The sequence below is a fragment of the Ostrea edulis genome, chromosome 4 (assembly GCF_947568905.1).
Source record: "Ostrea edulis chromosome 4, xbOstEdul1.1, whole genome shotgun sequence".
Lineage (NCBI taxonomy): Eukaryota > Metazoa > Mollusca > Bivalvia > Ostreida > Ostreidae > Ostrea > Ostrea edulis.
The window spans coordinates 33,549,521-33,576,348 of NC_079167.1; the positions used below are offsets into that span (position 1 = coordinate 33,549,521).

The following is a 26,828-nucleotide window of genomic DNA, read 5'->3' on the forward strand; positions in this document are numbered from 1 at the left end:
ACATGTGACAAACACAGAACGCAGGATTCTCAGGACCATAATTTACACTGAGTTCGCCAGTGTTCATGGACACCTAGAAGAAATTCAATCTTATCTATGGTTCCTTGATAAGAGCGTCAGGGGAAGAATAGCACACCACACAAAAGAAGTTCAGTGAACTACTGAAATTAATTAAAAGTCGATGAAAATACAATTATATTGACACCGTTATCATTTTTACAAATTTAATCAAGATTAATGCTCCCTGAAAACACACAGAGTCAATCTTTCACCAGAGATAGCACATGCATTTTTCTCTCACGTGTCGCTGTGTATTTTACCATGTATGTCGTAATTCTCTGACAACAACTGTTCTTTGTGCGATAGATACCTACATTCTTTGGATTTTTTATTCACATTTTGCATTGATTGCATTTCAACACGCAACACAACCCCGTTATTTCTCCCTAGTTCATCAATCTGTTCATCAGATTCACATTTGGAATGTTTTCGTCGACAACATGTGTGGAATGCTAAATGTAGCCCCGCTCTGAATTTAGGACTCATCCAGATATATATGATGGGGTTGTAACAGCTATTACTCATGGACAGCCAATGGAAGAAAACCCAGAGAACGGGCATGAAGCTCTGGTTGTAAATCTCCGGATTCTGTTCCCCCGCCAGAGTGATCACGTGGAACGGCAGCCAACAGAGGGCGTAAAATATCACCACAGTTACCATCATACGAATCATCTGAAAAAGACGAGAGACATTCTTGATATACATGTACAACAATACACATATACAATAATTTTCTGTCAATCTGCTAGCATGCCATTTGGCTGACAATGTGTTTTTGGCAAATTTAGACCCCGGCCTTTGAAGAAGAAAACATGTGGATTGTCATAATCCATGAGATCACAGTAATCCACGACAAGGGTAATGGAGTTTTCTTTTTCATTAATATCGTCATCATTGATCAAACATAACCATTTTGCATGCTAAACAAGAAAAGAGGGAACTATCATTTGAAATTCATGGTCTTGAACCTGACCCTAGAAATCTTCAAGATTTTATGACAATATTCATGCAAAATCTTTGACATATTCTACACTCATTATGCAAATAATGTAAGTCAAACTTAAACTTTATTTCACATTTATTTGTTATAGTATCAGATATTGCACATGAAAACAACACACACTTGAATGCGTACATGATTGAACGTTTACTGTCAATGAAAGTGTAGTGATTAATTATAGCACGTATTATGACAATGTCTGGACTATCCAAACATGATTTGGTTTATTCTCTTCACTTATTGTGGTTTGCAGGCAAATATTCAAGAAATTTGGTAAGTTTCTTTGCCTCCCGGTTTGCTTTCTGTTGCTTTTTTTGTCTTTCCTTTGCTTGGACCGCCATTTCTATCTTCAACAAACTGGAGGCAATATTCGTATGTGTTGCAGATCACAAAAAAGGGCTCCTCCAAATGGTTGCTGATAAAAGAGAAGCATTTCATTTTAAGAAATCACTTATACTTAATTTTGATTATAAATTGAGAAAACTTATTAAAATCAAGTAACATATAATTAAGATTTGTCGCGCTTCTGCATATTAGAAAACTATATTCAGGATATAGGGCTCACAGCGGGTGTGACCGGTCGACAGGGGATGCTTACTCCTCCTAGGAACCTGATCCCACCTCTGGTGTGTCCAGGGATCCGTGTTTGCCCAACTATCTATTTTGTATTGCTTGTAGGAGTTATGAGATTGATCACTGTTCGTTATCTTCACCTTTCATTCACATGTTGATATTTTACATTTGAATTGGCAAGATTTTTTTATGTGAAACACTCTGATGAGACTGCAACAGATTGGGCAACCGAGTGTTTGTAAACTGCTGCATTCTCAAATATACAAAACGCATTGAAAAATGACAATAGAAATGATACAAGCAAGACCTCTGCACTCTTACTTTCTTCCTAATAATATGTTTTGAAATAAAAAATCCAAATAAGTATGTTTGAAATACCGATGATAAAATATTGCAGCATTTACAAAAAGCAGCATTTTACAAAAATAGAAGAAGTCAAGATCATATGAATATGCCTCTTTCGCACATATATTGTACTCAATTACATGTATTTGCTGTAAAATCACTTCATATTTCCTTTCGTGCATCACAGATGCAAACATTTGCGATGGTACATGTGTCATTATGAAAAGGGAAACAAGAGCAACTCCAACGTGGGATAATAAGCCCGTAGATTTTGCTCAAGGAAAACATATTTTAGTGGGATTCATATAACAGTGAAGTTAGCACTGTCCTCTGTGAGCTAATTCATGATTATGCTTGTAGAAATGGATATCAAGATATAAAGAGGGATAGCCTTAGAATGCACTACTTCATAAATATGCTAACGGTTCAGTTGGTATCCTGCCCATAAGGTTTTCCTAATAAGTGATACTACGACCTTGACCTTTGACCTTGAAAAACAATAGGCATCTTCCTCTCATCATGGTGATCAAATATACGAAGTTATAATATCCTGGAGCTTACGGTTCGGTTTGTATGCCGCCCACAAGGTTTTCCTAACTGATACTACGACCTTGACCTTGAAAAACTATAGGCATCTTCCTCTCATCATGGTGATCAAATGTACCAAGTTGTAAAGTCCTAGGGCTTATGGTTCAGTCTGTATCCTGCCCACAAGGTCCGGACAGACAGACGGACGACGCCATACCATAATACGTCCCGTCTTCGACGGGCGTATAAAACATTTATCCCCGTTAGGATTTGAAGACACAACTATCAGTTCCCCAGTGTTATTAATATTGAACTTGTCCGGTAATATTCGCAACGGACGGCAGACTTTAAGGGAAGATATCAACATAAAAACAAAACATTCATCAACATGGCTGGACTTCCCTGAACTCAACACTGCAGATTTCTTTTAGTCTTTTCCGTTAGAGAATCTCATTATAATGGTTCATTAATGATTTCTACACTCTATTGTGACTACCTTTTCTTTAAAGTCATATTTTATGTCCGTTCGACTCCACCTTCCATTGTCCTCTATCCAATACCTCATTGATTGATTGTATATTGATTAATGTCCCTCTTGAGAATCCTTTACTCATATGGAGACGTTGCCGGTGTAGGGCGGCAAAATTAGGCCTTACGGCCTTTGAGCAGGGAGGGATCTTTATCGTGCCATACCTGCTGTGACACGGGGCCTTGGTTTTTGCGGTCTCATCCGAAGGACCGCCCATTTAGTCACCTCTTACGACAAGCAAGTGTTACTGGGGATCTATTCTAACATGGATCCCCACGGGGTTCATCCAATGCAAACCGGACAGGTCCATTATAATGGACCTGTGAGACAGCTAAGTTGTTTTATACGAATCCCAAAGATGACACCGCATTGACAAATTTATTGTACGTTACAGAAAATTACTTTTATAACTCATCCTTTCAATGAGTTATCAACGAAATTTCAAATAAATGTGCAAAACGTACGAAGTTCATGAATTTGTCAAAAGTAGATAAATATTTGACTTTGAAATGGAACCATAAACAACAGATTTTAGGACATCCATCTAGATGACTCGTGCTTTCATTTTATCAATGTATTTTGTATTCCTTATAGGAGTTATGAGATTGATCAATGTTCGTTATCTTCACCTTTATAGGAGTTATGAGATGATTGATCACTGTTCGTTATCTTCACCTTTTCATGCAGAGGTTCTGAAAAGGTTTGTCAAAATAGCGTACCATTCATAACCTACCTTCACACCCAATGAGAAATCATGATAAAACTTGTAGCGGGCCTCGATTTCTTCATCCCTGCAAACTTTCATCAAAATCCCGTCAGCAGTTCTGGAGAAGAAAATTGTGTACGAGAAAAGCTGCGGGACTCTGGATGACAGATGGGTCGCTATGACTACAACTCACTTAAGCCTTTGGCTTATCAGGCTTAGATGAACTGAAAAATGACATTACATGTATATCAAATTATTATGCATCCAGGATACATCAACAATTTTTCCATGCAGACAACGTTACACTGATCGACAAGGGGTGCCTACTCCTCTTAGGCATCTGATTCTACCTCAGGTATATCCAGGGATATATGTTTGCTCAACTCTTAATTTTGTATTCTTTATAGAATGAGAATGTTAGAGTGAGAAAAACTCGTTTGTCTACCATATGGCCTGAAAGTCTTTCTCTACCAAATGTTCTAAAAACATTTCACCTGAAATTGGATTTTCAAACAAAGAAAGAATGAAAGGCTTCATTTTGACAAAAGTACTTTCAAACGTGTATTTTGAACAACTCCATCTCAAAGCATGACCTGATTTTGTTAAGTAACAGATAGGGTATCTTAAAAGTACAAAACCCTCTAAAAGATTAAGGATGTATTTTACCAAAGGTCAAAAATTTATTGTCACAAGGCGGTATATAACCTACCACGATTTTTGCAGACATCTTCATTTAGTAACAATTCTTCTGCCTTGGAAAATTGATGTCGTTGCTTGACTGTAAAGAAAAATTGATCTTTGCTCAGTCCATCAGCCTTTTGTAATGATAGCCTGCAGGAGCTTCGTGTTGAAATGTGTCTGTGCTTTACCTTTTCCAACAGTGATAAATGTTTTTCTTACTATTACTGCAAAATTATATGAACCAAACCATCTATTTACAAAAACACAGAGGTATCTAGTTTTCTACTTTAATATTTTGATTAAAATTCTGCTCTTAAGACATATTGAACCAGCTGGCTATTTATTTATCTCTAATTTCAGATCGTTGAAGGTGCCTTCGTTTCAACATAAATTACTTGGAACTTGCGTATTATAGTACTCAGATGAGTGATATAGGTCTACTTTGGACTCTTGTTTAAATTATCTGTAGTAAAATTCATTATCATACCTGAGGTACTAGATCTGTCACAAAAGTTCGTCGTTATTGAAAGGGTGGTTTCTGTCGAATTGGAAATTTTCCAGGTACCAACAGTACATGTACTACTGTGAAAAATTAGACTTTGTCGGCAAGGGGACACGCTATGGGCAGTCTTTTACGTCTTTCTAGGACCCCCTCCTGCAGGAAAGGCCTAGGTTTTCTGTATCTCATTCTTCAAATTATAATTCCAAGGAGTTGATATAAAACAGAAAGTTTAATGAGCAAATTTGATGAATGTACATGTATGTATCAATTATTATAAGGGTTGTTAAATGTGGTATCTATCAGGTTACATACACATATAAATGTATGATGCAAGGAAATACAAAACATTGGATGGAATGTTTGAAAAATAAATATATTCTACTCATGAAACAACAAAGCGTCGTTTACAATTTCACAATTATATTTACCTCATTATTTAAATTAAAAGCCTAAACACCTTGTGAAAATTTGCTTTGTTACTATTTGAATATTCATTGATTGCAAACTCCTTACCTTTCCTCCCCCTGTCTTTCTGTTTCTTTCACTGTGTCGTCTGCAAGTCCAAGGTATATACGGCTTTATTTAATTAAACCAACTCCTTAACGAGGAACGTTTCAATACCAGTGAAAAAATCTCGACGGGACGTAAACCTAAAATCCTTAATGAGGAGATAATGAATGGTTGACTGATTAATGTAGTGGTCCTCATAAGATAGTCTGATGTAGAGGTCTTCATAAGGTAGTTTATCATAGAGGTCTTCATGAGGTAGTTTATCATAGAGATCTTCATAAGGTAGTTTATCATAGAGGTCTTCATAAGGTAGTTTATCATAGAGGTCTTCATGATGTAGTTTATCATAGAGGTCTTCATAAGGTAGTTTAATGTAGAGATCTTCATAAGGTAGTTTATCATAGAGGTCTTCATGAGGTAGTTTATCATAGAGATCTTCATAAGGTAGTTTAATGTAGAGATCTTCATAAGGTAGTTTATCATAGAGATCTTCATAAGGTAGTTTATCATAGAGGTCTTCATAAGGTAGTTTAATGTAGAGATCTTCATAAGGTAGTTTATCATAGAGGTCTTCATGAGGTAGTTTATCATAGAGATCTTCATAAGGTAGTTTAATGTAGAGATCTTCATAAGGTAGTTTATCATAGAGGTCTTCATGAGGTAGTTTATCATAGAGATCTTCATAAGGTAGTTTAATGTAGAGATCTTCATAAGGTAGTTTATCAAAAAGGTCTTCATGATGTAGTTTATCATAGAGGTCTTCATAAGGTAGTTTAATGTAGAGATCTTCATAAGGTAGTTTATCATAAAGGTCTTCATGAGGTAGTTTATCATAGAGGTCTTCATAAGGTAGTTTAATGTAGAGATCTTCATAAGGTAGTTTATCATAAAGGTCTTCATGAGGTAGTTTATCATAGAGGTCTTCATAAGGTAGTTTATCATAGAGGTCTTCATAAGGTAATTTATCATAGAGGTCTTCATGATGTAGTTTATCATAGAGGTCTTCATAAGGTAATTTATCATAGAGATCTTCATGATGTAGTTTATCATAAAGGTCTTCATGATGTAGTTTATCATAGAGGTCTTCATAAGGTAGTTTATCATAGAGGTCTTCATAAGGTAATTTATCATAGAGGTCTTCATGATGTAGGTTATCATAGAGGTCTTCATGAGGTAGTTTATCATAGAGGTCTTCATAAGGTAGTTTATCATAAAGGTCTTCATGAGGTAGTTTATCATAGAGGTCTTCATAAGGTAGTTTATCATAGAGGTCTTCATAAGGTAATTTATCATAGAGGTCTTCATGATGTAGTTTATCATAGAGGTCTTCATAAGGTAATTTATCATAGAGATCTTCATGATGTAGTTTATCATAAAGGTCTTCATGATGTAGTTTATCATAGAGGTCTTCATAAGGTAGTTTATCATAGAGGTCTTCATAAGGTAATTTATCATAGAGGTCTTCATGATGTAGGTTATCATAGAGGTCTTCATGAGGTAGTTTATCATAGAGGTCTTCATAAGGTAGTTTATCATAGAGATCTTCATAAGGTAGTTTATCATAGAGGTCTTCATAAGGTAGTTTATCATAGAGGTCTTCATGATGTAGTTTATCATAGAGGTCTTCATAAGGTAATTTAGCGTAGAGATCTTCATGAGGTAATTTAGCGTAGAGATCTTCATGAGGTAGTTTATCATAGAGATCTTCATAAGGTAGTTTATCATAAAGGTCTTCATGAGGTAGTTTATCATAGGGGTCTTCATAAGGTAGTTTATCATAGAGGTCTTCATAAGGTAGTTTATCATAGAGGTCTTCATAAGGTAATTTAGCGTAGAGATCTTCATAAGGTAGTTTATCATAGAGGTCTTCATGATGTAGTTTATCATAGAGGTCTTCATAAGGTAGTTTAATGTAGAGATCTTCATAAGGTAGTTTAGCGTAGAGGTCTTCATAAGGTAGTTTAGCGAAGAGGTCTTCATAAGGTAGTTTAGCGTAGAGGTATTCCTAAGGTAGTTTAATGTAGGGATCTTCCTAAGGTAGTTTAACGAAGAGTTCTTCATAAGGTAATTCAAAGCAGGAATCTTCATAAGGTAGTCTACTGTAAGGGGTGCTCATAAAGGTAGTTTAACGTTAGGGTCTTCATTAGGTAAATTGACGTAGAGGCTTTTATAAGGTCGTCCGAGAGGTTTAGAAATAATTTTTTATTTTGCAGATCCTAACTAGAATTCTGCACATTCATTATAGGAGTCCATAAAACACTGACGTAAAATTGTTGGATATGTACAAAGTCCAAATTTCATTACACGTAAAATTACATGTATTTCGTTTCATGAATCGGAAAACAAATAAAACCAAATTAGTGCGTGTTTTCTGACGTCAGTAACTGGCGGTTAAGTTATCGTTTGAACTGTATATCGTGTAAAATGTCGTAAAAGTATCATAATAAGCTATTAAAGGGGGCGATACGTAATTGTAGATCCGCATGTTTCTTAGATATTGGTGAATATTCTCTGGACGGGTCGTTTAAGGTTAACTTGGTCGTTTAGCAATCATACAGAATGTTGTCAATCCTCCAGACTTTTCAAAGAGGAAATTTAGATCTTAGCATTGATTAACAATACAGAAATCCTTTATTTTAGCTTGTATTGAAAACAATAGTGATGTGCAAAATACTATCATTTTATGGCTGAAGTATTATGTTTATACTGCAAGATGCACCAAGAAACCTTTAAACTTGCCCGCTGCAATATCACAAATGAGATTATTTTATGAAACACACAAATATATCGCATATAAGAATGGTGGAAAGAAAAAATTTGATACTCAATGGAACAGATGGAGCTTACTATTGACTTGAAACATGCCTCTCCCTCTTTTTCTCTCTTTCTCACTATCTCTCTCTCTCCACACATATCATGTTAATTATATATGACTTATAATATTCATGTACTTTATTATGTGTACAAAACCCAATTTTAAAAAAACCCAATACAGACACGGAATGATGCGAGTGCTCTCTTCATTTTACCTCACCTGAGCTGAAAACTCAAGTGAGCTTTTCTGATCATCCGTTGTCCGTCGTCTGTCTGTCTGTAAACTTTTCATACATTTGACTTCTTCTCCAGAACCACTGGGCCAATTTCAACCAAACTTGGTACAAATCATTTCTGTAAAAGGTTTTCCAGTGTGTTCAAATGAAGGACCATGTTCTATTCAAAGGGGAGATCGTTACAAAAAATGCAAAAATAGTGTTGGGTCATTTAAAAATCTTCTTAAAACCACTGGGCCAGAAAAGCTGAAAATTACATGAAAGGTTCTTGACATAGTGAAAATTCAAGTTTGTTAAAATCATGGCCCCCGGGGGTAGGGTTAGACCACAATAGTGGATATTTTTTTTTACATGCGAATATATAGGGAAAATATTACCATAAGTCTTCTTCACAAGAATCACTCGGCCATAAGAGTGGAGATTTATCTGAAAGCTTCCAGGTATAAAGTAAATTCAAGTTTGTTCAAATCATGGTTACCGGAGTTAGGGTGAGGGTACAATATGGGGTCAAAGTTTTACATGCTGATATATAAGAAAATCATCTCCTTCAACCAAACTTGGTAAAAATCATCTATGGGTAAAGGGGATTCAACTTTTTGATCAAATGAAGGACCACCCTTTCAAAGGGGAGATAATTTCTAAAATGCAAAAATAGGGTAAGGGTCATTCAAGAATCTTCTTCTCAAGAACCACTGGGCCAGAAAAGCTGAAATTTATATCAAAGCTTCTTGACATAGTGGATATTGAATTTGGTTAAAATCATGACCCCCAGGGGTAGGGTGGGGCCACAATAGGGGATTAAAGTTTTACATGCGTATATGTAGGGAAAATCTTTAAATACTGGCCAAGGTGACTCAGGTGAGCGATGTGGTCCATGGGCCTCTTGTTCTCCTAAAATTTGGTATTTTGCCCACGGGTCTCTTGTTCTCTTAAAATTTGGTATTTTGCCCACGGGTCTCTTGTTCTCTTAAAATTTGGTATTTTGCGACAATATGTGACGTAGTAGCAGTGCTGTAAATGCAGTATATAATCCGATGTAACACACACTTACAAACTAAATGAATCGTATTTTACCGTATTTTACCATATTCCGGTCCTTTCACAGCTTCTAATTTCATCAACACAACTATCAAAGTAGCAACTGAAGGTTAATGCTTCCAGGCACAAATCTTTTAAGACAGTACATATAATTATTGCGCATTATCTACATCTTTTTCCTGATTTCAGCCAGTTTGTAAACTAGAATAATTCACCCAAATCTGTTAATCGTGATGTAATGATCCACCCTAGGGGAGTTTTCACTACAGTACAAGACGAAAGAACAGTCTGTGCGTGGTGTCTACAATATTACATGTAGCCATCTAAGTAATTTATCTAAATTAACGAAAATCCTGGGAGGGGTTCATGACAATAATGTTCGCCTCAGTGCATTTTAAAGTGTAAAGACGGGTCTCCCTAAGGGAGAAATTGTGCGGGATTGATTCCCTATTCACAAAAGAAAACAATACAACCAAAACAAACAAGCTCGAGTATCCAAATAAATCGTATCTGTATAAGAATCTATCTACAGCACTAGTCTGTGATAAAAAAAAACAACCCACGATTTGGACATTTTCTTCAAGTGTCATATAATTATACATGTACATATTAACTGTGGTGTCGTTGATGACTAGGTTGCCATTAAGTTGGAGGAGCTTTCCAATTAGAGCTGGTGTACTACAGCAGAACTGACGCGGCGCTGAATTTAGGGCCAACATTTTATTCTGTTTTAAGGTGAATTAACATAAATATCATCACGTTCTAGAGGAATAGAAAAAATAAATTCTAAAAGCTAAATCATTTTTCATTACCTTTAAAATATCTTGCTTTATTCATTGCCGCTGCTTGTTGAGACTCTAACAACGGATTTTTTTTTTATGACAACGTTTTGTACAGATAAAAGAAAAACTTGTATTGTGCTCATACATTGTATGTTATCTATCAGCAATACAATTACAATCATGCTCCAGATGAAACGAAGATGATTTGCTTGCTGGCATCCTTCGACCTTCGAAAATCACGCGTCATAAAGGTTGGAAAGTGATCCGCTTAGTTACGATTTAGCAAATTCAATATCAAAATAGCATCATGTCCCCTTAGTAAGAATTAAGACGTCACAAAAAGGATGGGTTTTGGTTGGGAAGGAGAGACATGTAGAAAATAGTGTTCGAATTATCAATATGTCGTGTTCTTGAGTTCACCAGTATAGTTTCGAAGTACCAGTAAATTATTCAAAACGGCGAAATAATGATAGAGTCGGTGGTCATCCGTTTGATATTCAAATTAAGCCGTTTTATATCGGTAGACAGGGGATCGTAACTCCTCCTAGGCACATGAGGCCATCTATGATATATCCAGGGGTCCGTGTTTACCCTACTCTTGATTTTGTATTCCTTATAGGAGTTATGAGATTGATCACTGTTCGTTATCTTCACCTTTGCATTAAAAGGTTACCATATTGCACAGATATTTGGAGAATTGTTGGAAATTCTTCATAATTACAATAGTATGATTATACGACAAGTGGATTATAGTAAAACTTGCCATAGCGGGCACTTGCCTCATGCAGTCATTTCATTATCTCCCGTCAAAGTCAAACCTGCATTATGGACACTTGATATAAAAAATGCATGCATGGATGTGTTGTTATATATTTTTGACTTAGTTTGATTGTAATAAGTACAAATAGATGTATAAAATTCCGGGGGGAAATAAGGAACTTGTAAATTTTCCGTAATGTTCAAAAGAAATAATTTATAATATACCCCCAAATATAACTCTAAAACAATTTCCTCACAATTCTACTTAATGGAGAAACCATGGCAAACATTTACATCCCACACGATAAATGATATTCGTTTTTTTTATTTAAAAAAAACCCCCAAAATTTTGTTTTTATAATTTTTGAAAAATGTTTAGCATGCAGTCCCCGTGGGGTTTAGTAAAAGTAACCTTTACAATGAGTGAGCGCTTAATAGTGGTCCACTTTATCAAACGAAACTTAGGCGTTCTATATATATATATATATAATTTTTTTTTTTTGACGAGTGAGGGGAAACTCCCTTACGAAACAGCCTGTAGAGAAATAAATGTTATGTGATTGAACTCCATCTGATCATCAATATCTATATCTATATATATATATATATATATATATATATATACATGCATGTAAATGCATATAAATTGCTACATGTACATGGAAAGTGATGATAACGAACAGTGACCAATCTCATAACTCCTATAAGCAATACAAAATAGAGAATTGGGCGAACACGTATCCCTGGACACACAAGAAGTGAGACCAGGTGCCTAGGAGGAATAAGCATCTCCTGTCCACCGGTCACACCCGCCGTGAGCCCTATATCTTGATAAGGTAAAATGAGTTATCCGCAGTCAAAATCAGTGTGCCGTGAACGGTCTAACAATCGGTATGAAGATCGTCAGACAGCATTTGACCCAATGATAGGCTGTATTGGCAAACTAGATTGTTATAAAGACCATAGAATTTGCGAAATTTGACTTTAAACGAGACTGTTGAAAACCCTGCACCATCAACTTGTTTTGTCACGAGCCTGCCTCGATTTAAAAACTAACCATACGCAGAACAAGCTCTTGCGTATCAAATGATTTGAGAGATATAAACACCATATGCAGGTGATGATGGAATATTGCTACATCAATGTGGGAAGTTGACTCCGGAGATAATAAACAACAAAATGTTTAATTAATGAAGACCTGTACATCTCTATTCACTTTATGAAAAAAGTTGTGATTTGTCATCCGCAGGTGCCCTGTCTTAGAACAACATCGCCTCTCATTTGAACTGCCTTTAGAATGATTCGTAACTTGAGTTTTCCCAACCCCCAATTTCGAAGCAACAGTACGGACATTTAATCACGATACCATCATTTTGATAGCTTCATATCGTTCTGTCAGATTTACTGTTATCCTTACATCCTTTTCCGCCAATTTATTTGAAACAAACACCCTTGGTTTACCGTGTAAAAACAACTCATTATGATATGATCATAGAAATCCCTATTTGTTCAACCAACCGTTCAAAATCGATCTAATTATTCTCGAAATCTCGCAACACTTAATGAGTTAAATTAAAAACCTGTGAGTAGAATTTACGGAAAGCTGTGTCTGTACTTCGCTGTTATGTGCTGTACTTAATCGTGATACCACCATGATGATCAAATTTCATGAACGCAAATACAATATCAATACAAAGTATAATTTCGGTCTCAGACACAGCAAAGTTACTACAAGAAAGTCATTCTATCACATGCGGTGCCATGCTAACACCAGCGAACACTGTTCTAAAAACACGGACTAAAACACAATCTTCTAGAAACCTACGTAGCACTGAAACAACAATCGACGCTTTGGAATTAAGATTATCAGCAATAGAAAAAACATTGTATCATTCAATTTTGTTAAAGTACATGTGTTGAAAATAGACGCATACATAGAGACTGCAAAAAGACTTTCAAAATATAGAGATAAACACGAATTCCCATGGAAACATTTTAATCTGTGAAAAGTATGACAGAATCGTACAAGATCAACGCCAGTGGGGATACGGGTTAGAATAGGTCCTCAGTAACCCCCACCTCCCGGGATCCGGATTAGAATAGGTCCTAAGTGCGCCTTGTTTGTCGTAAGAGACGACTAAATGGGAGCGGTCCTTCGAACGAGACCGCAAAAACCGAGGCCACATGTCAGGATAAAGATCCCTCCCTCCCTGCTTAAAGGCCGTAAGCGCCGAGCATAGGCCTAAATTTTGCAGCCCTCACCTGCAATGGTGAAGTCTTCACATGATTGAAATATTCTCGAGAGGGATGTTAAACAATATACAGTCAATCAATTTTACCCATTGTCTTTTATATACATATACTTCTGTTGTAATCGAACAGTGCTTATTGTAAAGTATGTTTTGCACCTATTACTGTATACTACTAAATGTGGTCTAAACGAATAATGATGAACTTGAAACGTGAAGTAAGCTTTAAAGCGTATTCCATCTGACGTTAGCGTAATCAAAAGTGATAAGTGCATTAGACTGGACTACTAAAGAACGTGTCCTAAATTGGAAAGGCAGTATTTTATTCAGCAAACTCGACTTACAGCAATTCATTATGCCTTCATCCATAAAACAATCAGAAAACTCCGTAGACATAAATCGGCATTCTATTGGGAACCGAAACAAGACCAATTATTTTCTTACATCACATTCCGACAGTTTGGGTTGTTACACTATTCAGTAAAGATGATTGATGTTTGATGCCTGCACGCCTCATTCCGGAAGTAGCAGAAAGTTGGTGAAGTTGAACATTCTGCCTTCGGTCTATATTTTTTTCTTACATATCCCCTTGTAGTCTGTTCTACTATGATAATGGCCACGAAATGAGAAGCACTATTTTGATTCTGATCGTTTTGTTATGGAAACCGGAAGTCAAATAAACGAATCATTTCATATTTCCGAAGAAGTTTGAACATTGTACTCATTTCATTCACTTCACGTATGAAAAGTAGAAATTTACAACGGCAAAAACGTGAGTTTCTAATTGAACTTTTTGACTAGGTCTTGCACTGTATGTGCATACTGAAATGTCCGACCAGGTAACATGTCGAAGACGCTTGTACACAATTTCGATGTTTTAAATTATTCAATCATATAATGGAACTATTACAAACATAGATATGTCGACAATAGTCTCATATTTCTTGATTATTTTCGCTGAGTTGATCTCTACAGGTCAATAGGGGTACAATTACAGACTCTGCAGTGGTTTCAGTTCGTCTGGAATGCGGCCGTGTTTGCATGTTCCAAGAGTATACCACTGAGAAAGTGCTCATACGTGTAACAACCAAAGGGCTAAGATTTTCCGAGTGTCTATCATGTTTGCATGACAAATAACATGATAATACAGCGATTATATGTAAAGTGGTATTTAAGCGCCGAACCTAAATGCTTGGGTGTCGCAAATAGTACCGCTGGCTGGTCGTGTCTCGTGAGTGCTGTGTAATCTCGCTGCACCCAGCAGTAACAGCTTCCTTGGCAGCCTGGTAATGTATGTGCATGTTTAATTTCTTGTATCCACCAGAAATGATTTATATCTATACAGAAATGCTTTAAATAATGGGTTAGGCTTAGAGATGTATCTTGGATAAGGCTCAACAATAATGATTATGACAACGAAAGAATGTATGTAGTTTAAAGAAAACAAGATCTCCGAAGTTCCTTGCAATTGCTAACTCAGTAAGTTTGAACCAGTTCATGAATTAATGAGCCATCAATCCTTTTCGGCAATCCAAAGTATTAATATTTGCACATGAATTCTCCAGATAAATATAGTATACACATGAACTCTTCAGACAAATATACATGTAGTCTACACATGAACTCTTTAGATAATTCTTGACAATGCTGTTTACACATTAAATGGATATCAAAATATATTTTCTTTCGAGAATCAATCTCCATTTTCTTGGGGCTTGAGGGATGTCGTTAAACCCTAAGAAAACAATGGTGACCTTCTGGACACATAAATGTAGTATAAAAGCTGGGCGCATACTTTATAAAGAGCACGAAGGCCTATACCAGTTCTGTCAATTCATGGTCTCCGAGTCAGCGGTTCAGGATAAAGGATTGTATCATATAGTTTGAAATACATTAAAAATGTTTTAAAAGCTTTTCTTTTGATCATTTAGCATAACAACTAGTGCATAGTCGTGATGACAGGTGTTGAATTTTTTTTCCCACATGTCCGGGACTTAGGGGCCAACTTTTGCGAAGTCTTAAAGGAAAATATCCAAGTCCAGGTTGAATTTAGAAGTGTTATTGTTTTTATATTACACCATCAAATGGTTAAATAAAATCACTTCAAATTTTCAATCTTTTTATTCGAATTGGCGTCTTCGGCAATCTATCTTGACGGCTCGCATGCAAGAAAACAAAACACTATATAGAGTTATGAACTTTAACCTGTTAAGATATTCTATTCTGAGAAGCAGTCAGTTTTATTTTCGTTGATCAATTATTCATACAATATTAAGCAAGTCCCTCGGATTTCCGGCATTTCTAATTGCCGAGTCTGAATACGGATTTTCTTAGTCCCGGACGTCGGGCTTGAAGAATTTTTAACCCCTGAATGAACGTGGGGGTTTTACCAAAAACTGTGAAAAGTTATTATCAATGTATTCAAAGACGGACATACATACATACACAGACAGACGGACACATACACAGACATACATATACACACACATACTCGTGAAGTCAGTGCATAGTTCTAATGAGAGTGAATGCCTCTACAAAGATTGTGGGGTTTTGGTATATGATAGGTTGGGATTATATGGTTTATATCATTTAGTTTTTTTTTATCTATCTGTTTAATCTCTCTATCTCGTACCCGCAACAGTACTCGTGAAATTTCTATCATGTATGTATCGTGCATGTATCGTATCGTATCGTGCGTGTATCCTATCATATCGTGTTTTGCGTTTATCAGGTTTTCCTTTTTCTGTTCTGCGTTTATCAGGTATATCGTGTTTTGCGTTTAGCAAGTTTTCTGTTTATTGCAAATATCGTTTATCTTGTAACTTTGGAAACTATTGGAATCATAATTCAAATTTAATGAAAAAGTACGATACTTTCCGAAAGCTTTATTCGGTTTATCGAAGAAGCATTTTTTTTTAGGAAATCGAGGAAAGGCAGTACGTTTGAAGGTATTTTACTGATTAATTTTCAAATCGGAGCTTTCTATCTTCTTAGTTAGAGTTAACTACAAATCATTGTACTGTTTCTAGACAGCCCCACAGTTCATGACCTTCACGTGAAGGGGTTTCAGTTTCACTGCTGTCAGATTTACAGTCATTGGTTTGCTTGACACACCACTGTCTACTTTCCACACTACTTAAAATGGCATTGTGATAAATGATTACCCTGTTTTTGTTTTTGTACTTTATAATAGCCAGCTATGTTCAACTATGTTCTCCTTCAAACGTACTGCCTTTCCTCGACTTCCTAAAAAATGCTTCTTCGATAAACCGAATAAAGCTTTCGGAAAGTATCGTACTTTTTCATGAGATTTGAATTATGATTCCAATAGTTTCCAAAGTTACAAGATAAACGATATTTGCAATAAACAGAAAACTTGCTAAACGCAAAACACGATATACCTGATAAACGCAAAACACGATACGATAGGATACACGCACAATACTATAGGATACACGCACGATACGATAGGATACACACACGATACGATAGGATACACGCACGATACGATAGAATACACGCACAATACTATAGGATACACGCACGATTCGATAGGATACACGCACGATACGATACGATACATACCAAAACCCCACAATTTTTGTAGAGGCATAATTTTAATGGACTTATGGGACTATTGCGCTTAAACTTTTTATGCGACGGCGGGGGAGATATGGTTAAGTGTAGCAATCTTATTGACCTTGTTCAGGGTCGAACACCATTGTCTGGTCATAAGCAACAGTTTGTGAGCTAAATATGAGCTTTGTATGTCTGTAACGAATTACAGATATATAAATGGCTTGTACGTTTTATAAAAAAAACTTTTGTACTTTACAATTGTTGACATGCGTGGTACCAAGTGAAAAGTGTTAAAGGTGTTACTACACATGTAAAACGAGGAGCGAATAATGGAACGCAATGAAATTGATATAAAATGATTGTTTGTTATATCTGTCTATCTATCTATCTATATATTCTTTTTTTATTTGGGTGTGTGTGTGTGTGTTTTGTTTGCCTTTTACTATTTCGTTTATATACACACTACACGTAGAAATTAATAAGGGTTTGCTATCTTTTACTCCGGACCAGTTCCTGTCAGATACAGATGTGCGTATTGTCACGTTCGCTGCATCGATCTCCAAATTGTCCAGAAGTTACAATGTTCACAGAATTAGCTGTAGCCAATTACAATGCAAGACTTGTCAATTACAAGCTCATATTTTTATCACTATAGTAACTTTCACAGAACATTCGGGGTCTACTTTATCACTATAGTAAATTCGTTGAGCGGTTTCCGAGGAGTTACGTCCACAAAGTCAAGTGTGACTGACGTTCGGACTTCGGTATTTCTATGTCCCTTCTGCGTCGCAGCGGGGATCAAAAATTGTCTATCCCGACCATACTTTTGTTACAATGAGAAATTTAAACTTATACTTTTTGCATGCAAATTCCTTTAATATGAGTAGAGACCTCGTCCAAACTATGGGTCAAGGAAATCATAATCACTAAATCTAAACAGGAACAAATATTGGACTGGACAAGGGCAACATTTTTATTATTTTTTTGAATTCAAAATAACTCTTAACTTTGTTAGAGAGAAAGTTTTAAATTCATAATTTGGACTAAAGTTCATGAATAGTATATTTGCCCGTCCCAAATTATGGGCCGACATCATAGATACTAGTGCAAAAGTTGATAGGATAGTATAGGACATGACTTTATAATAGAAACATTCGCAGAACGATTCGAAACAGTGAATCCTGACCTAGAACTATAGACATTTGTCTCTGGTGAAGGGCAACATTTTCTGGGTACCGGCTTTGCAACAGTTTAGACTTGACCCAAAGGTGGCTTATAACACAGTGTTATGACCCTGAACAAATGCCATTTGATCATCGTTTAAAAACACAGAAATATCTGTTGATAAAGCATTGTGAAATATTTGTTTCAAGCCAGAACTTTGCAATGGAAAGGCGTTTGACCAACTTATAAAATGGCTCTATCTACTCCAATAAAAATTTGAATGTATTAAACTGACAAACTCCTACTTTATGTTCAAAGAAACTCTCTCAATGAGCTATAAATACTATAAGTAGCAACTTCTGTGGGTTAAACATTTGAGTTGGGGAGATTAACTTTAATTAACGGACAACTTTTCTTTGTATCAGTCTTAGAAGTTTAACGTGAACGTGAAGCTTGGCCATTTGACAAAGATTTAAGTTCCCACCAACTCCCCTATAATCGATGTTCATATTTCACAGGCATTCCTAGAGGTCACGCAACTTTCTGCCATTTCTTTTATCAACTGTTTGTATCTCCTCGATATGAAGAGTTCTTGTATGGTTTCCAAAACAGGTTTAGATACGATATTGTAGCATATCGGTCTGTTAGGTTAGTGGTTAGATCAGCTTGCTACTAATGCAAGGATCCCGGGTTTGATTTCGGATGGACTGAGATTTTTCGCCCCTCTTTAGTGTAATAACATACCTTCCACTATACACAACGGTTGACTTTACTTGCCAAAATCAGGAAATATCAAAATAATATGCTAATTCAAAAACAGACCTGCCCCAATTGTTTTGTGCAAACAAGGTAGAATGCAAGTGAATTGTACCTGAGATATTTAGGGGAAAATATATAAGTTATTGAGAAACATCGCGTCTGTCATCAACTGTATGAAATGCATATACAGAAATTTGCACAACGAGATCTGGGGACATTTAGTTCTGATCTTCCTACAACACTTTCGTTTTAGTTCAATTGTTGATACTGTTTGATACACTGGTGACCATAGTTAAGATCCTTGGGTCTCTTGTTTAATAGTGGAGAAAGTATGCTACATTTTCATCAAATGGAGCTACTTTACATTCAACAAATACTAATTTATTTTGCCGCTCACAAATGTAAATGTCATTATAATGCGACGATAACATGACAGTATAGCATTGAGTTCTTGTTGATATAGAGAGGTGGGATCTCCACGTGGTCCAGAAGAGCTATTGGATATCGCACGAAAATCGCTCTTTTCTTTACATGCATTGATTGTATATTTTCGTCTGGGGGAGGTGATTTGATTGCCTATCGAAAGATGAAGATACTCATTTCGACAAGACACAAGTACCAGTGATCTGCCTTAAGAGTGAACACCATCTGTGATGCAGCAGAAGGTATAATGTGAATGGTCTGCGGTTTAGTTGTTTTGGTCTGATTGTTTACAGGGTGGATACAATTGATTTCGTATAACACAGCTTGATGTTTGTCTCAGCTAAAATAATAAGTATATCACTCCATCTGTATAAATGATTACATAGTATACTGCTATATATTAGCTATATCTATATATCTACATAGTATATATATATATTCCTTGTCACTGAACAATGGCACAAGTTCCAATGATGTTCTGGTGGACAATGTGTGATGTATCAGTGTCCTTTAAGTTTGACGGAGGTGTGATGATGTGTCGGTTTTACAATACGAGGTGACAGACCTAGAGATGTTGAGTCGCACATGTAACTCTACACAGAAATGCTGATATAGCTAAGTGAATTACGTCATGTCAGAAGAGTTCAAAATATTCAGAAAATACAAAAATAAATTCCTCCGCGCCCTGATGTAGCATCTTTCTTGACGACAAAGAAAGTATTCTGACATGAAGCTGTGTTCAAGACCGTAACGGCTACGTAGTGCTAGATAGCGGTACGATCCAATCTACATGTAGCCCTACTTAGGGATATAGTGCGTTCGACAGACCTACAGATAGATATTTAGCCTAGCAGCTACGATCTTGACCACTCTGTTGAGAAGACCTCAACAGAACGGACCCTCTTATACCAGTTAACATGTACTGCATTGTGAATGCTGAGTTGTAAATAGGCATTGCACAATTTCCCTGCTTTTCAAAATATTTTAACTTTCACATTTCAATGACAATATATTTCTTCAATAATTCGGTGATTTGCCAATGATATAATTAGTGATTCCTACACCAAGACATTTTTTTTTACGCTTTTTAAAGTTTTGAATGTTTCTAATTAAGATAGTGCTGTCTTATTTTTATGGCCTTTCTGACAAGCACAATTATTGACAATTACGATAAATTATACATTGAAAGACATCAAATATTCTGATGAAGAGCAACACTCTGTAGAAAATATTATTAACGTACAGATGAACAAAATAATTCACAATACATGTACCTGATTCTATTTGGCAGATCTAGCTTTTTTCTTAAGCATTTTCTGTTCGACCTAGTTTTCTGTATCTCGTGGTCTCAGTTCATGCTGTATTGAATTGCAGGCCATCATGTCAAATACACTTGCTCTTTTGTTTTTCTTCGGAATCTTTCACCCGAAGGTCTTTCCCTCAAGACTTGCATTAACACTTTGCTAGATTTGCATACAAATGCATGGACTGGGAAATCGATGCGTTAGTACACAGACCGTTCCAGTATATATTTTTTTCTTTTTCTGCATGGTGAATGACCGAGTGCAGAAAGTGATGTTCGTGACGGGCGATATCCTTATCATTAACCTACAGAATATCTTGCATTAGATGCCACAGATTCATTACAGCCTTTCAAGAACAATTTGTCAAATTACGATATCGATGAATAAAATATTTACAAACAACTCCTGAATAATAAGCAAACATGCAACATGCGACAAACTAAGGCTATTACCAACTTCAGTCATGTTCAGAAAATTGCTTTTGAAATATTTCATTTTCTACTGCTGGTACATGTACATACACGAATCTAAGACCTAATATACGGGCGCCGCCATATTTTGACCACGTGACAACCGTCTCGACGGTGCTGACAACCCAATATTGATCCTACTATTATCAATCACAAAATATCTGAGATTTATTTGTTTCATCAGTTTTGATTTTCAGCCCATTTCCGTTTTAAAAATACAAATGAGAAAATCACATTAAATTTATTTATTTTATATGATATTGTGCGAGAGAGTAATGATGAAATTCAGAATAGAAGGTTGAAAGACAATAAAACAAATGCAAGAGAACTTTCGGTAAGGTGTATGAAAGGTCGAAAATGCGGAACACGAGAATTCCAAAGTATTGCAAAAGGATTAATCTCTAAGTTCTCTATAACCTTGTCATTTTTAAAATAGTCATTATTCGAGTTACCAAGACATTCTATATATGCATATGTTACATACTAAACCACCTCAAGCAATGTTAAAAGTATAATCGTCTTGTATGACTTGCCCATCCTTTGACGTTCACATGATAAATCTTTATTATATGATTGGAAAAAACCCCATAACAAAGCATTTGTGACTCCCACTTTTGCAAAAATATATCTAGTTGCTTCCATGCTTGTCATCCCCACATTGGCTACCGCTTAAACGCCAACATTTATGAGAGACCGATAACTCTTACTGACTGTCCCACGAGATTCGTCTACACAGAAAAAAGAATTTCGATTTTAAAGCCAGGGTTGTTTGCATTATGGGAGTACAGAATGATGGCGGAACTACGAGTCCCGGGTATATAGATGGCGGAACTACGAGTCCCGGGTATATAGATGGCGGAACTACGAGTCCCGGGTATATCCTTGTTATCCATGTCTTACAATAAGTAAAGAACCTAGACATTTAAATTCTTCTTTTTCATGAAAGGTGAAGATAACGAACAGTGATCAATCCCATAACTCCTATAAGCAATACAAAATAGACAGTTGGACAAACACGGACCCCTGGATATACCAGAGGTGGGATCAGGTGTCTAGGAGGAGTAAGCATCCCCTGTAGACTGGTCACACACGCCGTGAGCCCTATATCATAGAATTTCTTAATATTGATATAAACAAAATACATATATTTACATTCCCAATGCTGTTGCCTTTGATTGATTGAATATTGTTTAACGTCCCTCTCGAGAATATTTCACCCATATGGAGACGTCACCACTGCCGGTGAAGGGCTGCAAAATTTAGGCCTATGTTCGGCGCTTATGGCCATTGAGCAGGGAGAGATCTTTATCGTGCCACACCTGCTGCGACACAGGACATCGGTTTTTGCGGTCTCATCCGAATAGTCGCCTCTTACGACAAGCAAGGGGGTACTGAGGACATATTCTAACCCGGATCCCTTGATATCTTTACCAACTGTAATGAGAGCTATTTCCTCATGAATGCATTGCAGTTGTAAACAACGAGCGTTTGAATCTTAATAGATATTGTACTTCTATATTAACGGCTGGTAATTCCAACAGAAGTGAATTAGAATGTAAATATAAGAAAAAAAACTTCCGTTTTGAAACGACATGAGGTTATGAACTGCAACGCTTTACGCCGGCATACTTTGAAGCATTCTCACGTAAAACATCGTAGTTCATGCTCTCGTGTATTTTCAAGAGTGAAATTTATTTTTTAAATTTGAAATGAAATTCTGACTTTCATTTCATACAGTGTAGTCCTTTGAAATTCTACGATGTGCGATAATGCACGTCTTCAAGTGGCATGCCATATCATGCGACAAACAACCAGGTTTCGACACAAACAATTACGGATTTCTCAATTTTGACTTGCTGAATTTTCGGAAATTTTCAATACTTATCAACATAAGGAGTTTTGTATTTATGAAATGTCTTGGAGTATGAAATTCAGATTAATTAAAGAAAGTTACAACCAATTTTATGACCGTACTGTAATTGAAATATTTAGAAGTCTATTACATCTTTTAAATCCGCATATTTGCAGCATTATAAATATAAATAAGTGATTTGTTTAAAATAAACCTACCTTTATCGTAGAGAATCCTCCAACACACACCCACACCCCTCCCCACCCCAAACACATTTCCAGTGATATTATGTATTTATTTTTATATAATACTACCTATTTTCTATTCTCTTATTTAGCTGTTCGATTGTGAAAAGTTTGTTTATGTTAAAACTAAAGTTATTTTAGTTTGTTTATGTTAAAACTAAAGTTATTTTAATTTGTTTTTACAAATTGTGTGAACTTAATAAAAGTCCTTAAGAGTTTATCCGTAAGTTTTATGTTTAAAATATATAAAGTGTAACACATTCCAATGAAAGGTTCCCTGAATCTGATTCAGGGAGAGTAAAGGCGATTTTTCTTTCCTTTTTTCCATTAATATAAATATGGAGTAGGAGATTTGAGACTGAAGTATGACAGGATTGATTTGGTTCTGACGAGTTTCCTATGAATTGGTTTTGTCACCTTGAAAAAAAAAATCAGTCTTGGACTAATTTTGATCACTCTGATTGATTGACGTTTACCAAAGTAGAAGGACCGTTCATCCATATTTGGAAACACTGATAAAAATTTGTAAAAGACATTATTCTTAAATCTAGACTTCATTAAAAATATCCATATTGAAGTAGTCTTAGATATGTTGGTTTTCATTCTTAAAATGATACGTTGCTATTTTGAGTTGGAATTTGTAATTTTTTTCTATGGCCTCTGAGATGAGAGATATTGTGGGGATTTTATTTTAAGGTCACTGCATACGCAATTGTCTTTATTATAGAACCTTATAAAGAAGCATGTGCGGATGCTGTCAACTGTGATGCGCTAGATACAAGACGTTGTTTTTCTTGTGAAGCCATTCCTTTTTTTTTTTTTGCGCTTTGAAAATAGAAATGTATGTTTTTACTCGTGCAGAATGATTAGACCTGGCAACATTAATTACTGAGGAACAATTGTATACCAGTGTCGTTTGTTTACTATATCTATTCATTTATCAATCATCCCGTTGGGATCCGGGTTAAAATAATTGGGGTGGTCCTTCGCACGAGACCGCAAAAACAAAGTCCCGTGTCACAGCAGGTGTGGCACGATAAAGATTCCTCCCTTCTCAAAGGCCTTAAGCGCCGAGAATAGGCCTAAATTTTGCAGCCCTTCACCGGCAATGGCGACGTCTCCATATGAGTGAAATAGTCTCGAGAGGGACGTTAAACAATACACAAACAATCAATCATTCATCACTCACATCACAGAGGATTTGTATTTTGTTGACCACTTTTGATGTTTACACTGACAGCCGTAGAGAGTTTGATTATCGAAAGCAACCAAAGACTTATTAAAAAGGAGAAAACTTTGTGGCGGAAACCTTTATACATGAGCGTTTTGTGTATGCAATATCCTAAGTTTACCCGCCTCGATATACATGTAAAATTAAACGGGGGGAATGTATTCATTACCTGCTTCCTAACCAATATAAATGAGAATAGGAAGTGCTCAGAATATATGAGAAATAATTATTATTGACCCGACTAGGGGAATTGATTGGGCAATATCTGGTCTGATACATACTACTGGAACATTCTCTTTATGGTACGTACTACTGGAACATTCTCTTTACGAAACGTACTACTGGAACATTCTCTTTACGATACGTACTACTGGAACATTCTCTTTACGATACGTAGTACTAGAACATTCTCTTTATGATACGTAGTACTAGAACATTCTCTTTATGATACGTACTACTGGAACATTCTCTTTATGATACGTACTACTGGAACATTTTCTTTATGAATGCTGAATTTTAAACATTTTTCTGGTTTCTAGGCTTTCCATATATACAATTAAGACTTCACTATTATATACTTTCATTTTCAAAGTTACCACAACAAAAACTACCATCACAAGAAATGTTTATAAACATGTATCACCACTCATCACCCACCTTTGTGGTGCAAAATTCAAAATAGTAATACACGTGTACTATCTAATTGATAATAGTGCCAAAACACTTCAATATATTGAGCGGATAATATATTCCTATGTCTAGAGTGGATTGACCCTTGGCCTACCATATCACCTACGAATTAATCGGGATCATTTACTCCTTAGGATGTGACAAGTTTGGTGTCAATTAAGCAAATGATTCTTAAAATATAGGATAACATATATTATTATGTCCAGTTTAACCCTTAGCCTTTGACCACATACTCCCAGATTTACATGTAATAGGGGTCATCTACTCCTTGGTATGAACCAGTGTACTAAGTTTGATGTCTATCAAGTAAAGGGTTTTCAAGATATCTTCATATGTCGAGAGTGGATTGACCCTTGACATTTGACCATGTAACCTAAAAATCAATAGGGTCATCTATTCATTAGGCTTTACCAGTGTACAAAGTCTGATGTCTGTCAAGCGAAGGGTTCTCAAGATATTGAGCGGAAATTATATTCCTATGTCCAGTTTGAACCTTGACCTTTGATCATGAAATCTCAAAATCAATAGGGGTCATCTTCTCCTGAAGATGTACCAATGTACCAAGTTGTTTGATGACTGTCAAGCAAAGGGCTCTCAAGATATTGAGCGCACATTATTCCTATGTTAAGAGTGGGTTGACCCTTGACCTGAAATTCAATAGGGGTCCTCTTCTACTGATAACCAACCCACATATGAAATATCATTACGATCAAGTGAATGGTTCTCAAGATATTGAGCGGACAACATGTGGTCTAACAGCATACCGACCGACCGACCAATAGGTGTTAAGCAACATATCCCTCTTCTTTGAAGGGAAGGGGGGGGGGGCATAACAAACTCTACTATATTAAAATAGTTTACCATAGTAATTTTTAAAGTAGGAAGTTTGTTTTACAACAGTAAATAAGATTATCAAAGATTTTTCTTTTACAATAGTGAATCGGAGGATCAAATTATTAGAATTGTAAAACAAAGAACCAAAGATTTACTACTGTGAAGTTTAGTAAACCAAAGAATAAGTGTGTATTGCAGTCTTCCTTGTTTCTATTATATCAAGTTTTACTATGTTAAAACGAAGTTTTAATGTAATTAAATGTACTACCAGAGGTTTAACTCCAGTAAATCAAAGTGTAATCTACAATATATCAAAGTATGGTCATTTTCACCAAAGCAAATCACAGTGATCAAGGTTTTTGTTAAAGTTTTTACTCTAGCGATATTTTACTATTCTTATTCCAAAAACCTTAATTGTTTTTACGAAATTGGTCCAAAATATCAAAGTTTTTCCCCCTTAATATATCATTTTATTTTTACAACTAATACAAGATACAATTTTTTTCTATTGGATACCACATTGAATTTAAGGCTAACCATCATCACTTTGGGAGAAAAGAAGTGGTCGTCATTAAAGTTGTCCTTCTTCAATAACGAATATGCCCCTCTCTCGTTACCATTTGTTGCTGCTCGAATTCTGCGATTTATAGAGTTCGCTGCACGGTTAATCTGTGTCACAGGGATGTTCCGCCACTTTTCAAGCAGTGCGTGCTGAAAAGCGGGTAGAACCTCTGTGGATTTGGGCGCATTCGAATGAGTAAACCTGACGTGTCTCACACATGTTCTAATGGCGAGAGATTGGTAAAGTGGGAATCTAGACTAGTCAGAGAAGAGTACACGGCACCATCTTTACACAGAAAACACAGTATCCCGCCGCTCGGGCACTCGCTGCTCTGCCCTTGAATGGAACAGATCGTTTCTCTACATGCAGCAAAATATGTAATTATATTCAGGCGTTATATCCC

At 36.0% G+C, this 26,828-nt stretch overlaps 1 protein-coding gene and 1 long non-coding RNA gene across 2 annotated transcripts in view; both read right to left on the reverse strand.

Moving 5' to 3' along the window:
• Positions 1–210: 210 nt before the first annotated feature.
• Positions 211–26,828, reverse strand: part of LOC125672304 (RYamide receptor-like) — a 31,628-nt gene continuing 5,010 nt past the window's right edge. The window contains exon 2 of the mRNA XM_048908521.2: positions 211–732. Coding sequence (XP_048764478.1) covers positions 298–732 — 435 coding nt within the window. The 3' untranslated portion in view covers positions 211–297. The remainder of the gene's footprint in view (positions 733–26,828) is intronic.
• Positions 1,031–4,522, reverse strand: LOC125672305 (uncharacterized). The gene is made up of 3 exons (XR_007368931.2): positions 4,451–4,522; positions 3,769–3,965; positions 1,031–1,475 (listed from the first exon to the last, which is right to left on the reverse strand). It is a non-coding gene; the product is annotated as an uncharacterized LOC125672305 (long non-coding RNA).